Source organism: Rhinoderma darwinii, chromosome 1 (assembly GCF_050947455.1).
Source record: "Rhinoderma darwinii isolate aRhiDar2 chromosome 1, aRhiDar2.hap1, whole genome shotgun sequence".
Taxonomy (NCBI): Eukaryota; Metazoa; Chordata; class Amphibia; order Anura; family Rhinodermatidae; genus Rhinoderma; species Rhinoderma darwinii.
Genome location: NC_134687.1, coordinates 564,422,205 through 564,438,834, shown reverse-complemented (window position 1 = coordinate 564,438,834; position 16,630 = coordinate 564,422,205). Strand labels below are relative to the sequence as shown.

Here is a 16,630-nt window from a genome sequence, read left to right as displayed (position 1 = left end):
TGCCACAAACAGGAAGTTAATATCACCAACCATTCCCATTTTATTTAGGTGTATCCATATAAATGGCCCACCCTGTAGATAACAGTGGTTTTTATTTTGAAAAACGATCATTTTTGACCAAGTTATACACAATTTTAGATTTATGCTAATTCATTTCTTAATAGACAACTGGGCGTGTTTTTACTTTTTACCAACTTTGCGTTGTACATAGGAGTGTATGACGCTGACCAATCCGTGACCAATCAGTGTCCTGCACTTCTCATTGTTCCAGCCCAGCATGATCCACAGCCCACTGTGATTGTGCAGTGAAAGAAGCTGGGCTGGAACAGTGAGAAGTGTATGAAACGGATTTTAGTCACTGATTGGTCAGCGTCGTACACTTCTCTTCACAATGCCCAGTTAGTAAAAAGTAAAAACACACCCAGTTGTCTATTAAGAAATTAATTAGCATAAATCTAAAATTGTTTATAACTTGGTCAAAAATGATAGTTTTTCAAAATAAAAACAACCGTTATCTACATTACAGCGCCAATCAGATTATGTAGGAGATAGGGCACTTATAATGTGGTGACAGAGCCTCTTTAACCCCTTCAGGACTGAGCCTGTTTTGGCCTTGTGGACGCAGGCGATTTTTTCAAATCTGACATGTCACTTTATGTGGTAATAGCTTGGGAATGCTTTTACCTATCCAAGCTATTCTGAGATTGTTTTCTCGTGACATATTGTACTTTACGTCTGTGAAAAAATTTGGTTGATAAATTCAGTATTTATTTATAAAAAACACCAAAATTTAGAGAAAATTTGCAAAAAATTGCATTTTTCTAAATTTGAATGTATCTGCTTGTAAAACAGACAGTAATACCACACACAATAGTTACTAGTTAAAGAGGCTCTGTCACCAGATTTTGCAGCCCCTATCTGCTATTGCAGCAGATAGGCGCTGCAATGTAGATTACAGTAACGTTTTTATTTTTAAAAAACGAGCATTTTTGGCCAAGTTATGACCATTTTCGTATTTATGCAAATGAGGCTTGCAAAAGTACAACTGGGCGTGTTGAAAAGTAAAAGTACAACTGGGCGTGTATTATGTGCGTACATCGGGGCGTGTTTACTACTATTACTAGCTGGGCGTTGTGTATAGAAGTATCATCCACTTCTCTTCACAACGCCCAGCTTCTGGCAGTGCAGCACTGTGACGTCACTCACAGGTCCTGCATCGTGTCGGCACCAGAGGCTACACTTGATTCTGCAGCAGCATCAGCATTTGCAGGTAAGTAGCTACATCGACTTACCTGAAAACGCCGATGCTGCTGCAGAATCATCTGTAGCCTCTGGTGCCGACACGATGCAGGACCTGTGAGTGACGTCACAGTGCTGCACTGCCAGAAGCTGGGCGTAGTGAAGAGAAGTGGATGACACTTCTATACACAACGCCCAGCTAGTAAAAGTAGTAAACACGCCCCGATGTACGCACATAATACACGCCCAGTTGTACTTTTACTTTTCAACACGCCCAGTTGTACTTTTGCAAGCCTCATTTGCATAAATACGAAAATGGTCATAACTTGGCCAAAAATGCTCGTTTTTTAAAAATAAAAACGTTACTGTAATCTACATTGCAGCGCCGATCTGCTGCAATAGCAGATAGGGGTTGCAAAATCTGGTGACAGAGCCTCTTTAACATTCCCCATATGTCTACTTTATGTTTGCATCGTTTTTTGAACGGCCTTTTAGTTTTCTAGGACGTTATAAGGCTTAGAACTTTAGCAGCAATTTCTCACATTTTCAAGAAATTTCCAAAACCTATTTTTTTCATGGACCAGTTCAGTTCTGAAGTGGCTTTGAGGGCCTTATATATTAGAAACTCCCCATAAATCACCCCATTTTAAAAACTTCACCCCTCAAAGTATTCAAAATAGCATTCAGAAAGTTTCTTAACCCTTTAGGCGTTTCACAAAAATTAAAGCAATGTAGAGGTGTGATTTACAAATGTAATTTTTTTTGCAGAAATTCATTTGTAATAGAAAAATTTCTGTAACACAAAAGGTTTTACCCGAGAAATGCAACTCAATATTTATTGCCCAGATTCTGCAGTGTTTAGAAATATCCCACATGTGGCCCTAGTGTGATAATGGACTGAAACACCGGCCTCAGAAGCAAAGGATCACCTGGTGGATTTTGAAGCCTCCTTTTCATTACAATATATTTTAGGCTCCATGTCTGGTTTGAAGAGGTCTTGTGGTACCTAAACAGTGGAAACCCCCAAAAAGTGACCCCATTTTGGAAACTACACCCCTCAAGGAATTTATCTAGTTGTATAGTGAGCATTTTAACCCCACAGGTTTTTTGCTGAATTTATTGGCGTTAGTCTGTGAAAATGAAAATTTACATTTCTTCTGAAGAAACATAGACATTTTTAATTTTTGCAAGAAATAAAGGAGAAAAAGCACCCCAACATTTGTAAAGAAATTTATCCTGATTACGGCAATACCCCATATGTGGTCATAAACTTATATTTGAACGCATTACAGCCCTCAGAAGGGAAGGAGCGCCATTTGGGTTTTGGAGCTCAAATTTTGCTATAATGGTTTTCGGTACCATGTCCCATTTGCAACGCCCTGGAGGGACCAAAACAGCAGAAACCCCCCCAAAAGTGACCCCATTCGAGAGCAAATGCCTCTTCAGTGGTATATAACTTGCGTGCCATTTTTTACGTATTTTTTTTTTTACTTATTTTTTGTAACAGTTTTAATAAAAGTAACAAAGAAAAAGTCCAATAATCCATTGATCAATAAATTTATCTACAACCCTAAGGCCCTGTTCACACAGTTTTTTTACGAGTTTTTCGGCGCGGAAACCGCTCCGCAAAACTCGTCAAAAACCGCCCAAAAATATCTCCCATTGATTTCAATGGGAGTTGGACGAGCTTTTTTACCGTGAGCAAAAAAAACGCATCGCGGTAAAAAGAAGCGACATGACCTATCTTGAGGCGGTTTCCGCCTCCAAAACACCATTTCAGTCAGTCAGAAGGGTAAAAAATACACCTCGACGAGTGTTTTGGCGAGTTTTTGTCAAACCACTGTGCAAAAAACGTCTGGAGCAGTTTTTGCAAGAGGAATTTTCCTCCTGCAAAAAACTCAGTGTGAACACAGCCTAACAATGAATAAATGTATTTAGAATTTACATACAATTTAATTTTTTGACGTGTAAAATATATGAAGAGATTTATATAAGAATGTGTGTATACGTATATATTACATGTACGTATATATCTATATGATGATATAGATATAACATCCCTAATTATTAATTCTTAGTATTAACAAATTTCAAATATATGTCTATATATAATACATATTACGTGTGTGTGTGTGTGTGTGTGTGTGTGTGTGTGTGTGTGTGTGTGTATGTATGTATGTATGTATGTATGTCTGTGTGTGTGTGTGTATATATATATATATATATATATATATATTATAGACGTGTGTGTGTATGTATATATATATATATATATATATATATACACAGTATATAAATATATAAAATCATATACATATATATATATATATATATATATATATATATATATACATTATAAGCCCTAATTGATTACTAACTAATTAATTGTCCTAGTCTGAGTACTATCTACCTAAACTATAACTAGCTGCCTACACTAAACTATCTATGTAGAGGTGTTTTTGTGTGTTTTTCACAGTCAGTGTGTCTTTATAGGAGACACACAGCAGCTGCTCGGCACAGCTTCTTCTCCCCCACTGTCTCAGAACGATCTGACAGGGAGGGAGGAGAAACATTGTAACAAACAGCACAGAAAGTTTGTTGCTGCAACAAACTTTGCTGTGAACACCATGATAGCTTTATCATGGTGATCACGTCATCAGGACCGACACCAATCCGGCCCTGATGTCTTCTCTCAGCACTTAGGCTGCTAGTAGCAGCGTGTGCTGAGAGATTCAGAGCACAGGGAGAGCGCTGTGCACTCTGTTCTGGCACCACGTGAATTAACGGGCTGCAGGAGAAAAGCCCAGCACGGCAGCCCGTTAATCTACGTGGGCTGGTCGTGAAGGGGTTAAAATGGAATTTCTGGAAAAAAAATAAATTTGTAAATATCACCTCCACTCTGCAATAATTCCTTTGAAATGCCTGAAGGGGTTAAGAAACTTCCTAAATGCTGTTTTAAATACTTTGAGGAGTGCAGTTTTTAAAATGGGGTGATTTCTGGGGGTTTCTAATATATGGGCCCCTCAAAGCCACTTCTGAACTGGTTGTTTAAAAAAATTAGGCTTTTGACATTTTCTTGAAAATGTGAGAAATTTCTGCTAAACTTAAAGAGGCTCTGTCACCAGATTCTCAAATCCCTATCTCCTATTGCATGTGATCGGCGCTGCAATGTAGAGAACAGTAACGTTTTTTTGGCCAAGTTATGAACTATTTTATATATATGCAAATTAGGTTTTAAATGGACAACTGGGCGTGTTTTTTTTCGTATGTCCACTGGGCGTGTATTGTGTTTTTAACTGGGCGTGTTTACTTGTTTTACTAACTGGGCGTTGTGAATAGAAGTGTATGATGCTGACGAATCAGTGACCAGTCAGCATCATGCACTCCTCTCCATTCATTTACACAGCAGCATCACGTTCTTATTAGAACGATGTGCAGCCACATACACAAGTGTCCTGATTCGTCCGCATCATACACTTCTATTCACAACGCCCCGTTAGTAAAACAAGTAAACACGCCCAGTTAAAAACACAATACACGCCCAGTTGGACATACGAAAAAAAACACGCCCAGTTGTCCATTTCAAACCTCATTTGCATATATATATATATATATATATATATATATATATATATATATATATATATATACATATATAAAATAGCTCATAACTTGGCCAAAAACGTTTTAAAAAAAAAAAAAAAAAAATGTTACTGTTATCTACATTTGCAGCGCCGATCACATGCAATAGGAGATAGGGATTTGAGAATCTGGTGACAGAGCCTCTTTAAAGGGAATGTGATGCCAGAAAAACATGTTTGTTTTTTTTTTAATTAAACATTTAGTGTGTAGGTGATTTAAACATTGTTCAAATTTTTTATTTTTTTTTCACGAGTCAGGAAATATTATAAATCTAATTTATAATATTTCCCATTGCTGGTCACTAGATGGAGCTATTCCCAAAATTGCAGCATTGCAAAATTGGGTAAAAAGCCCTCGCTCTAGTGAGCTCTCAGCATCCCCCCCCCCCTCCTTTTATCCTGGCTAGTGCCGGGATAAACGAGGGGTTTGAACGGTCTAACCTCCTACACTGTGTGTCGCCATTTTTTGAGCTAACACACAGTGTAGTAGGTTTACATACAGTAGTAAACGTACACAAACACGAACATACATAGAAATCTCTTACCTGCTCCTGCCGCCGCGGCTCCCTCCGGCCCGTCCGCTCCGTCTGCTGCCGCTGGTCCAAGTGCACAAGTCCGGAAGCCGCGACCGGAAGTAGTAATCTTACTGTCCGGCCGCGACTTCCGGTCCACAGGAAAATGGCGCCGGACGGCGCGCCTTTCAAATTGGACTGTGGCAGCGGCGCATGCGCAGTTCCCACACAGACGGCGTACATGTTAGTGGATGGAACGGGCCCCGTTCGCAGTCCCTATGGGACTGTGGCTGCCGTATTCCATGTCTGTATGTGTCGTTAATCGACACATACAGAAATGGAAAAAAAAATGGCAGCCCCCATAGGGAAGAAAAAGTGTAAAAATAAGAAAAAGTAAAACACAAACACACAAATAAATATAAACGTTTTTAATAAAGCACTAACATCTTTAACATATTTAAAAAAAAATTGTGATGACACTGTTCCTTTAAGTCCTGTTGAGTCACATAAAAATAAAAGGATGTTCAAAAAACAATGCCAACATAAAGTAGACCTATGGGAAATGTTAATTAGTAACTATCTTGTGTGGTATTACTATCTGTTTTACAAGCAGATACACTTAAATTTAGAAAAATTCTTATTTTTGTACGTTTTTCTAAATTTTTGGTGTTTAAAAAAAAAAAAAAAATGCTGAATGTATCGACCAAATTTTACCTCTGTTTTCTTGTGACATATTGTACTTTATGTCAATCTCCGAATCGCTCGGATAGGTAAAAGCATTCCAAAGAGATTACCACATAGAGTGACACATGTCAGATTTGAAAAAAGCGGGAAGGGATTAAAGTGATTTAAAAATGTCACATAAAAGCTTGGAGAGAAGAAATGCTTAAAATATAGGGCGTATTTTACAAGCGTTTGAAAATTCTGAAAGAATTGTGGGGGTGTGCAGGAGACCTAAAGCTGAATAATGCTTCTTTATATTTCTTACCTGCATAATATGATTGTATTAATATATCAAATACGTTCCTGCAGCAATACTTTAAGTAAACCATGTCTGAGCCGTTTGGGCTGTCACTTCTAGATACAGGGAGACACCCCATTAGGGCAAATACACAGGCTGCCAAATCCGCAGCAATAAAGTACTATACATGTAGATAGATGGGGTTTTAAAAACCTGATCTACATGTAGCGGAAAAAATTGCACGGGGGTTTGCTGCAGAATTTTTCAATCTGTAACATGTCAAATCTGTTGTAGATTTGTTGCATTTTTTCATTATGGATATTAAACCTCTGCAATACATAGGATGAAATCTGTGGCACAAATAAGAGTGCGGCGTGTGGGCACAGCATTAATCTTAACACTTGCTAGTTTTAAGTCCTTATTTATTTTCTTTTCCCGTGTTGAACTGTCTTCAGCAGAGACATTCTTGGTTATTTTAGCTAACTCTATTTCCCCCCCACCCCCTCTTCTCTCTCTCTCACCCCAGAGAATGATTCTTGGCACTCGAGTCAACTGGGCAGAAGATCCGGAGCTAACCGACACTGTGCTCAAACTGGGCAAGAATCTGACCAATTTGTAGTAGTTTTTAGATATTTTTTATCTATAGAATTGTTTTGTTTTATGTAATTATTTTATGTAATATGTAACATCGTATCCTCTATCTGGTCCTATTTCAGTTTTACAAGTTCATATGAAACACTGTAATAAGAAAAAAAAAAAAACATTTATTGTAATGTCTTGGTTTTTTTTCTTACGACTCGGGGATGAATTTACGTTCAGTGTGATATAGCTCACCATAATCCACATTCAGAAGTGACAGGAGAGAAGGGACAGAAATGATATACTAGAAACGGTTAAGAGGAACCTGTCACTAGATGTTTGGCCACAACTCTGTTCTACTGCTGAAGATTAGCTTCCTAAACATGCCCTTGTCAAGTGTCTGTTTTAAGCCTTACAGTAGTGTTACAAAAAAAAGTAAAAATAGCAGTCCAACATCATTAAGCTGATAAATCAATGTTTTTGGTAGAAGTGATATTTCTACATAGCAAAGAATTTACTTGTAAGTGTAGTAGAATAAAAAAAACAGAGCCAATAACTAGGACATGAATGCTGCTCGTTCTGAGTCATTGAATCATTAATTGTAAGGGACTTGTTCAAAATAATGAGTGAGGAGTTAAACTGGTGAAGTCATTCGTTCTGTGGAATACCAGGTATCAATATTGGCCCTTATTTAATGTAGGAGGGTGGCAAACGTTGCACATGTTGGTTATAGTGTGTTTCCTTCTGAAATACTGGGGAAAATGGGTCATTCCAGACATTGTTCTGAAAAAAAAACAAAAAAACGTACTTTGATTTAAAAAGCCTATAGGAGCGGGAACAACCTATAGAGAAGTGCAGCAAATTATAGGCTGCTCAGCTAAAATGATCTCAAATGCATTGAGGTGGCAACCAAATCCTTAAGAAGCAAAGTAAAGCGGGAAACGACTGTTCAAATGGAAGAAGAATGGCAAAGGCTCAGCCGATGATCACCTCCAGAAAGATCAAAGAAGATCTGATTGTAGCAGTACTCACTGGTAACTTCCGAAGACTAGTGTGTGAAGCCAAGTTAACAGCAAGAACTTCCCGCATAGGCCTGTTGTTGAAAAAGAAGAAAAAAAAAAATACATGTCTGGAATAGGTTACGATTTGCCAAGGCACACCTTGACTGGCCCAAAGAGAAATGGTGCAACGTTTTGTGGACTGATGAAAGCAAAATTGTTCTTTTTGGGTCTAGTGGCTGCAGACAGTACGTGAGATGACCTCCGAGCACTGAATTCAAGCCCCTACACTGTGAAGATAGTAAAGCATGGTGGTGCAAAAATCATGATATGGGGTTGTTTCTCATATCATGGTGTTGGGCCTATTTATCGCATACAAGGGATCATCGATCGGTTTGAATATATCAAGATACTTGAGATCATGTTGTCCTATGCCGAAGAAGAAATGTCCTTGAAATGTGTGTCTCAACGCAACAATGACCCAAAACGCACCAGTGAGCCAACAACATCTTGGTTACAAACAGGATTAAGGAATGGAGTGGCCAGCCCAATCACCTCACCTCAATCCCATAGAGAACTTGTGGGGTGACATAAAAAAAAATGCGGTTTGAGGTAAAACCCAAAAATGCAGAACTGTGGAATGTCGTCCAACCTTCCTGGACTGGAATACCTGTTCAGAGGTGCAAGAAGTTTGTCGACTCCATTCCACACAGATGTCAAGCAGTTCTCAGAAACATTGGTTATGCCACTAAATATTTGTTCCGTAAATTGAAATCTGAAACTTTTTTTCAATTTGCACATTACATTTTTGGGTTTTTAACCTCCTTGCTGCTTTTTCATGTCCATGCAAGTCGGGGAATGCGGCTGATTAGCGCATGCCCACGTGCCTGTACGTGATGCAGTTAAACTGTCACAGCGCCGTGGGACGAGGTGACCGTTCACTGCAAACTAGCTGACGGGACCAATCACGGTAGTCCCCTGTCGGCGATCGCTGTAATTGGTCTGTCTGCACTATAGTCTCCGGCTCTGATCGCCTCTGTTGGTTTTGAGAGGAGATCAGAGATGGGTTCTAAATTCGTTTATGAAAGAAATATACCCCCACAGACTTGACCAGTCACCTCCTGTGACACATAAGCACATCCCTGTGCCCCATCAGTATTCTCTGTTGCCTAGTGACAGACATCACTGAATCAGTTCAGTCAGCCACATTGCGTGTGAAACCACTTTGGTGGGTTTTTCTGTGTTCTTTTGTTCTTGTAAAAAAAAAAGTTTGTTAGTGAACGACGGATAGTATCAGACTAGCTTGTTAGAGGGTACGTGGTGTAAGGTTAGGTAGGTGCAGGGCGAGTTAAAAATAAAATTTAGCATTCGGGTATTGGGGCTAATTAGGTTTAGAGGTTCAGGGAGTTAAAAACTATGTTATTAGTTACAATGACAAAGTGGGTGTTCACTGCACAGAATAAGGCATACGCCTCTTAAGCATAGTCACAGTCTGACCGTGGAGATGAGGTTGCATTTTTGATGTCGTCATCTTCAAGTGAAGCATCTCGTGATGAACCCCCACCCACCCCCCGTAGAGGTTCTACGGCTATTGCGCAAGCACAACCAAATTCAAATGCCCCTGATAGTTATATGCCACAGGTGCCAGAATTTACTGCCACCCCAGGGATCAGCGTGGACATTACTGGATTTATAGCGAGAGATTTTTTAAAAAAAATATTTTTCTCTGATGAATTCATTTGTCTTATGGTACAGCAGACAAATATTTATGCGGCACAATTTATTGCCCGTAATCCCAACAGTTATTGTGCCAGGTCACAAAAAATGGACCCCTACCAATGCAAATGAAATACAGAAATTTTGGGGCCTACTACTTAACATGGGCATTACAAAAAAGCCCACTATTCGCTCCTATTAGAGCACTGATATGCTACACCATTGCCCACTTTACCGCCTCACCATCCCTAGGGCTCGTTTTGAGATCCTGCTACGGTTCCTGCATTACAACAATAATGAGGAATGCCCACCCACAAATGACCCCAGTTTTGACAGACTGTTTAAAATTAGACCTGTAGTGAACCACTACAATTCCAAATTTAGAGAGATTTACACCCCACAAAAATGCATTGCAGTGGACGAATACTTGGTGCATTTCAAGGGCAGGCTACACTTCCACCAGTACCTGCCCAACAAAAGGTCTAGGTATGGCGTGAAGCTGTATAAAGTGTGTGAAAACGTGTCCAGATACACTTTTAAATTCAGAATCTATGAGGGAAAAGATTCTGCAATAGAGCCCCCAGACTGTCCCCCTGTCCTAGGAATAAGTGGGAAGATAGTATGGGATTTGCTGCACCCCTTACTGGACCAGGGATACCACCTATATATTGACAACTTTTATAATAGTGTCCCCCTTTTGAAGTGCCTTGCTGCTAGAGGAACCGCAGCATGCGTCACAAGTAGGAGAAACCAAAAGGGTCTCCCCAAGGACTTTGTAGATCATACAGTGCGCCGAGGGGAAGGCAGGGCTGTTTGCTGCGACAATTTGCTGCTGGTCAAATACAAGGACAAGCGTGATGTCCTTGAATTAACCACTCTCCATGCAGACCAATCCAGTCTCAGTGCGAGGAACCACAGAGCAGACCATCTGTAGCGTCCATGGCCTCAGACCGTCGGGATTACTCACCTCCCGACGCCAGCAGCCATGGATCCGTGAGCGCTGGTCCCCATCTCTTTCCTAGGAGACGCCAGCGCTCACGCTCCGTTCTGCTGTGTCCCGTAGGGTGCGCGCGTACTTAGGAAATTGTCATCATCATCAACTACCATGATTTCCTGGTCTATAAGAAGGCCCCAGGCCTTCTGATCCTTGCCTGAGCGTTGTTAGTTTTCCCAGTCTGTCTTGCAAATGGTCCCTTAGTGTTTCCCGTTCCAGTTGTTACCCGTGCCTTGTTCCTGTTTCCCGTCTTGTGCCTTTTAGTATTGAGTCTGCCACGTCCTGTGTCATCTGCCACGTCCGGAGGAATCCGCCACGTCTGGCGCAACCTGCGGCACCTGTGTCATCCGCCACGTTTGGCGTTACCCGCTGCACCCATCTCCATCAGTGCCAGAGCTGCGGCCAATGTCCGGACTATCCAGGTACCCTTGTGTGGGACATTGTATTGCTGGGGTTTCCTGTTGTTTGGCCAGCTGCCTCCCCGGTACGGCCTAGTGGGTCCACTAACCCGCTTCGTGACACCATCAAGCCTGTGTGTATTCAGGACTACAATCAGTTCATGGGAGGGGTGGATCTTTTGGACCAGGTTCTGCAGCCCTACAATACCCTGAGAAAATCAAGAACCTGGTATAAAAAATTGTCCGTATACCTAACACAAGTGGCACTATATAATTATTTTGTTCTGTATAAAAGTGCAGACCATAGGGGGACTTTTCTTGATTTTCAAGAAAAAAAATATTAAAACTCAGATCTTTGGAGACCAGGAAGGGGAGGACGGCAGTGGAAGCAGCTGGCCAACGGTGCAGGTCATAGTTCGTATAAGGTACCTGTGGCAGCTCGGACAGTAGCAAGGCAGACTCGGCTGAGACTAGGCATTGGGTAGACGTCAGGCGTGGAGCAGCAGGACAGGCGTAAACACAGCACTAGAACAGGATAGCACGAGATACAGGAACACCGAATACTAGAACTGGAAAACACTAGGAGACCATTTGCTAGACAAACAAGGATATGAAAAACAATGCTCAGGCACTGCAGAGAGGGACACAGTCCCTCTTATAGCCCAGGGTGCTCTGGAGGCAATCCGCTCAATCTCCCACCTGCATGCTCTTTTGCTTCTTAAGTCTTGACTTAGCTCGCGAGCGCACCCTCGTGGTCACTGTAGAACAGGACGGCCGTATGTGCAGACATCTCTGGAGAGAAGGGCGTCGACTGGATGGAAGGAGTTCGTGGTCAGCGACCTCGGACGTTACAGTATCCCCCCTCTTGCGTCCCCTCCTCTTCGGACCAGAACGAGAGAGAAACCTCTTAATGAGGGTAGGAGCATTGAGATTCTCTTCTGGCTCCCAGGACCTCTCTTCTGGACCAAACCCCTTCCAATCTACTAAATAAAAGGTTCTTCCTCTCACTTTTTTAGTGTCCAGGATCTTCTTAACCTCAAAGGTGTCTGAAGGACCGCTGGAGGCAACCGCAGGGCTAGGAGTCTTGGTATAGCGGTTCAGAACCACCGGCTTCAGGAGGGAGACATGGAAGGAGTTGGGGATCTTGAGGGTAGGAGGCAGCCAAAGCTTGTAGGCGACAGGGTTGATCTGCTGTAGGATCTCGAAGGGTCAGAGGAACCTGGGAGCAAATTTGTATGATGGCACACTTAGTCGGATATTCCTAGAGGACAGCCAGACCCTCGTGCCAGGGAGAAATTGAGGAGGTTCTCTTCCCTTTGTGTCAGCCTTCCATTTCATGTGGTCGGCTGCCAGTAGGATGGAGGATCGAGTCTGCTGCCAGATCTGCAGGAAGTCTCTAAAAGCAGAGAAAGCCGCTGGTACCTCGGACGTATCGGGAGAGGAATTTGTGGGTGTTGGCCGTAGACAATGAAAAACGGTGTCTTCTGTGTGGACTCGCTGGTGTGATTGTTGTATGAGAATTCAGCCCACGGAAGCAACGGCACCCAGTCATCATGCTGCTTAGAGAAGAAGTGGCATAAGTAGTTCTCCAAGATCTGATTGATCCTCTCGACCTGACCATTGGACTGAGGATGGTAGGCCGAGGAAAAGTCCAACTTTACACCTAGGAATCTTCAGAGGGCTCTCTAGAACTTCGAGGTGAACTTAACCCCCCCCCCCCAATCAGACAATATGCTGCGGTAAGCCGTGCAGGCGGAAGATGTGTTGGATGAACAGCTTGGCCAGTAGAGGAGCAGAAGGAAGACCGGTCAGAGGAACGAAATGGGCCATCTTCGAAAATCGATCCACCACCACCCAGACAGTACTGCATCCCGCAGAGAGAGGCAGGTCAGTAATAAAGTCCATAGCTATATGCTACCAGGGAGCACAGGCAATGGCTGGAGAAGGCCAGCAGGTCTGGAGTGAGCGACCTTGTTAGCTGCATACACTGAGCAGGACTAAACAAAGTCCAAAATGTCCTTGGGCAGCGTAAGCCACCAGAAATCACGGCCAATCAGATCTCAGGACTTACGTGTACCCGCGTGACCTGCCAGTCTGGAGGAGTGTCCCCATCGGAGGATTCTCCCTCAGTCAGCCAGGCGCACAAAAGTCCTCCCTGGAGGAATGTCCCCAACTTGCAGGGAATTGACAGAGACAATGCATGACGGATCAATATTGTTCTGTGGCATCTCCATGGTGTCCTCTGTCTCGAAAGACCTGGACAAGGCATCGGCCCTCACATTCTTGTCGGCCGGGCGATAATGGAGCTCAAACTGGAGCCTGGTAAAGAACAGCGACCACCTGGCCTGACGAGGATTCAGCCGTTGGGCCGTCTGGAGATAAGTGAGGTTCTTGTGGTCTGTAAAAATCTGGATGGGATGAGCTGCGCCCTCTAGTAGATGTCTCCACTCCTCCAGGGCCAAGATGATGGGCAGTAAGTTCCGATCCCCAATCGAGTAGTTGCGTTCTGCGGAAGAGAAGAGCTTAGAGAAATATCCACATACCATAGACTTGCCCTTGGAACCTCTCTGGAACAGGAGTGCACCAGCACCTACAGGATGCGTCCACCTCTAGTGAGAACTAGAGAAATGTCGGGATGATGGAGGACAGAGGCTGACGTGAAGGCACTCTTCAGGCTATTGAATGCGGACTCTGCCTCAGTAGTCCACACCTTGGCATTCATGCCCTTCTTAGTAAGGTCAGAGATAGGAGATGTAATTTAAGAGAAGTTTGGAATAAACTGTCTGTAAAAATTGGCGAATCCCAGAAAGTGCTGCATGGCCCTCAAACCTTGAGGGCGTGGCCATTCCAGAACGGACTTTACCTTTTCAGGATCTATCTTGAGACCTATATTCGAGATGATGTAGCCCCGGAAGGGCAGAGCATCCTTTTCAAACACGCAGCAAAACTTGACGGACATGTCTCTTATGAGTCACAGGATCTGGAGAAAAAATCAAGATGTCATCAAGATAGACACAAACATAGAGGAGGTCACGGAAAATGTCATTAACGAACTACTGGAAGACCGCTGGAGCATTACACAGGCCGAAGGGCTTTACAAGATACTCATAGTGTCCATCACGGGTGTTAAATGCAGTCTTCCATTCGTCACCCTGGCGAATCCGGATTAGGTTGTAAACCCCACGCAGGTCTAGTTTGGACCCCACGCAGGTCTAGTTTGGAAAAAAATTTGGCACCACGTATACGATCAAATAATTCAGAGATCAGCGGCAACGGATATTTCTTCACCGTGATTTGGTTGAGACCCCAGTAATCAATACAAGGATGCAGGGAGCCATCCTTTTTTTTTTTACGAAGAACCCGGCTCCTGCCGGGGAGGAAGACTTCCGTATGAAGCCCCCCTCCAAGTTCTCCTTAAGATAAGCGGACATGGACTGAGTCTCTGGTAAGGAGAGAGGATATACCCTACCACAGGGAAGGGATGCACCATGGATCATCTCGATAGGACAGTCATGCACCCGGTGTGGCGGCAGTGTCTCCGCCTCCCTCTTGCTGAAGACGTCCGAAAATGCAGCATAATGACCAGGCAATCCTGCCAATGACCGAGGCAGAGGAGGCTGAGCCGAACGAATCTGCACCAGCCATCAGCTGTGACACTTGGGGCCCCACTGGAGAACCTCTCCAGAGTTCCAGGACTGGAGCCTGTAGTCGGAGTCAAGGCAGGCCCAGCAGCACAGGGTTAACGGCCTTGGACAGGACATAGAACGGTAGAAGTTCGGAGTGGAGAGCCCCTACTTGGAGCCTCAGCGGCTTGGTTGCAGCTATAACTGGGTCTGGCAGAGGTGGTCCATTTACTGATACAACCATCAACGGTCTCTCCAGATGGGTAGTGGGTAATTGGAGAAGGTCCACCAGGTCTCTGCAAATGAAATTAGTAGCGGATCCAGAGTCCAGATACGCAGAGACCTGATGCGTTTTCTCACTGGACACTATGGTCACGGGTATGGACAACTTAGACGGGAGTCCTTCTTTACCCAAGGTTGTCTCTCCTACCAACCCTAGGCTTTGGGGACACAGATGCACAAGATGGCCACCGAGGCCGCAATAAAGAAAGAGTCCCGAAGTGCGTCTGCGTTTCTCTTGGGTAGATAGCTGACATTGGTCCATCCTCACAGACTGCTTAGGAGGATCGGCATTCGAGGACAGCAGGGGTTGCTGCAAGGTAGAGACCGGTCTAGGAAGACCTCCCTCCTGATGAACCTCTTTGAGCCGTTCTCAGAGCTTTCTAGCAATCCGGGCAGCCAGGAGGATGAGGTCATCCAGGGTAGACGGCAGGTCTCGAGCGGCAAGTTCGTCTTTAATTTTAGGAGACTGTCCATGCCAGAATGTAGCCACCGGGGCCTCATTGTTCTACAATAATTCTCCCGTCAGGGTGCGGAAGTGAATGGCGTACTCGCCCAGAGAGATATCTCCTTGGAGTAGGTTCAGTAAGGAAGCCGTAGCAGAGGAGACTCGTCCAGGTTCCTCAAACACCGTGCAAAATGTCCGGAGGAACCCCTGGAAGTCACGGGTCTCTGGTCCTTGTCTCTCCCAGATTGGATTCGCCCATGCAAGGGCCTTTCCAGTAAGAAGAGAGATGATGAAAGCGACCATTGCGCCATCAGACGAAAATGCCCTAGAATACAGGCTGAAGTGGATCTGGCACTGGTTCAAAAATCCACGACAGGTACTTGCGTCTCCATCATAGCGGTCAGGAAGTGGCAAAGAAAAACGAGGATCAACACTGCCAGGAGGTGTAGTCTGAGGAACAGTACTGTCTAGGAGGTGTAGTGGAAGGAATGGCAGCACGTGCCTCCTGCCGACGTGTGAGAATGTTCAAGTCCTGGAGGAGTTAGTTCTGTCGAGACCGGAGGTCTAGCATATCCGCCCGCATCTCTTGTGATGTCGTCATGATCTTGGATCGACCAGCGGGGTCCATGGCCTGAGCGTACTGTGACGCAGGGTTCGTGGCCAACAGGGTACAGTTCACAGTTCGTATAAGGTACCTGTGGCAGCTCGGACAGTAGCAAGGCAGGCTCAGCTGGGACTAGGCAGCAGGTAGATGTCAGGCGTAGAGCAGCAGGACAGGCGTAGGTACAGCACCGCACGACTACAGCACAGCACGACTACAGCACAGCACTAAAACAGGATAGCACGGGATACAGGAACAGGGAACACTAGAACTGGAAAACACTAGGAGACCATTTGCTAGACCAACTAGGATATGACCAAACAACGCTCAGGCACTGCAGGGTGGGGCACAGCCCCTCTTATAGCTCAGGGTGCTCTGGGGGCAATCAGCTCAATCTCCCACCTGCGTGTGCTTTGGCTTCTTAAGTCTGGACTGAGCTCACGAGCGCACCCTGGTGGTCACTGTGGAACAGGACGGCCGTATGTGCAGACATCTCTGGAGAATCAGGGCGTCGACTGGATGGAAGGAGTTTGTGGTCAGCGACCACGGACGTTACACTGCCCCTCTAAACTGGGCCTCGGCATTGGAGTGTGTTTTCGAATATACCACACCTCTGTTGATTTTAATTAAGTCCATTTTCT

At 44.1% G+C, this 16,630-nt stretch overlaps 1 protein-coding gene across 1 annotated transcript in view; it reads left to right on the top strand.

Moving 5' to 3' along the window:
• CENPH (centromere protein H) overlaps nucleotides 1-7,414 on the top strand; it is a 73,193-nt gene extending 65,779 nt beyond the window's left edge. Inside the window, exon 9 of the mRNA XM_075854894.1 lies at nucleotides 6,880-7,414. Within this exon, the coding sequence (XP_075711009.1) occupies nucleotides 6,880-6,972 (93 nt within the window). The 3' untranslated portion in view covers nucleotides 6,973-7,414. The remainder of the gene's footprint in view (nucleotides 1-6,879) is intronic.
• The last annotated feature ends 9,216 nt before the right edge of the window (nucleotides 7,415-16,630 follow it).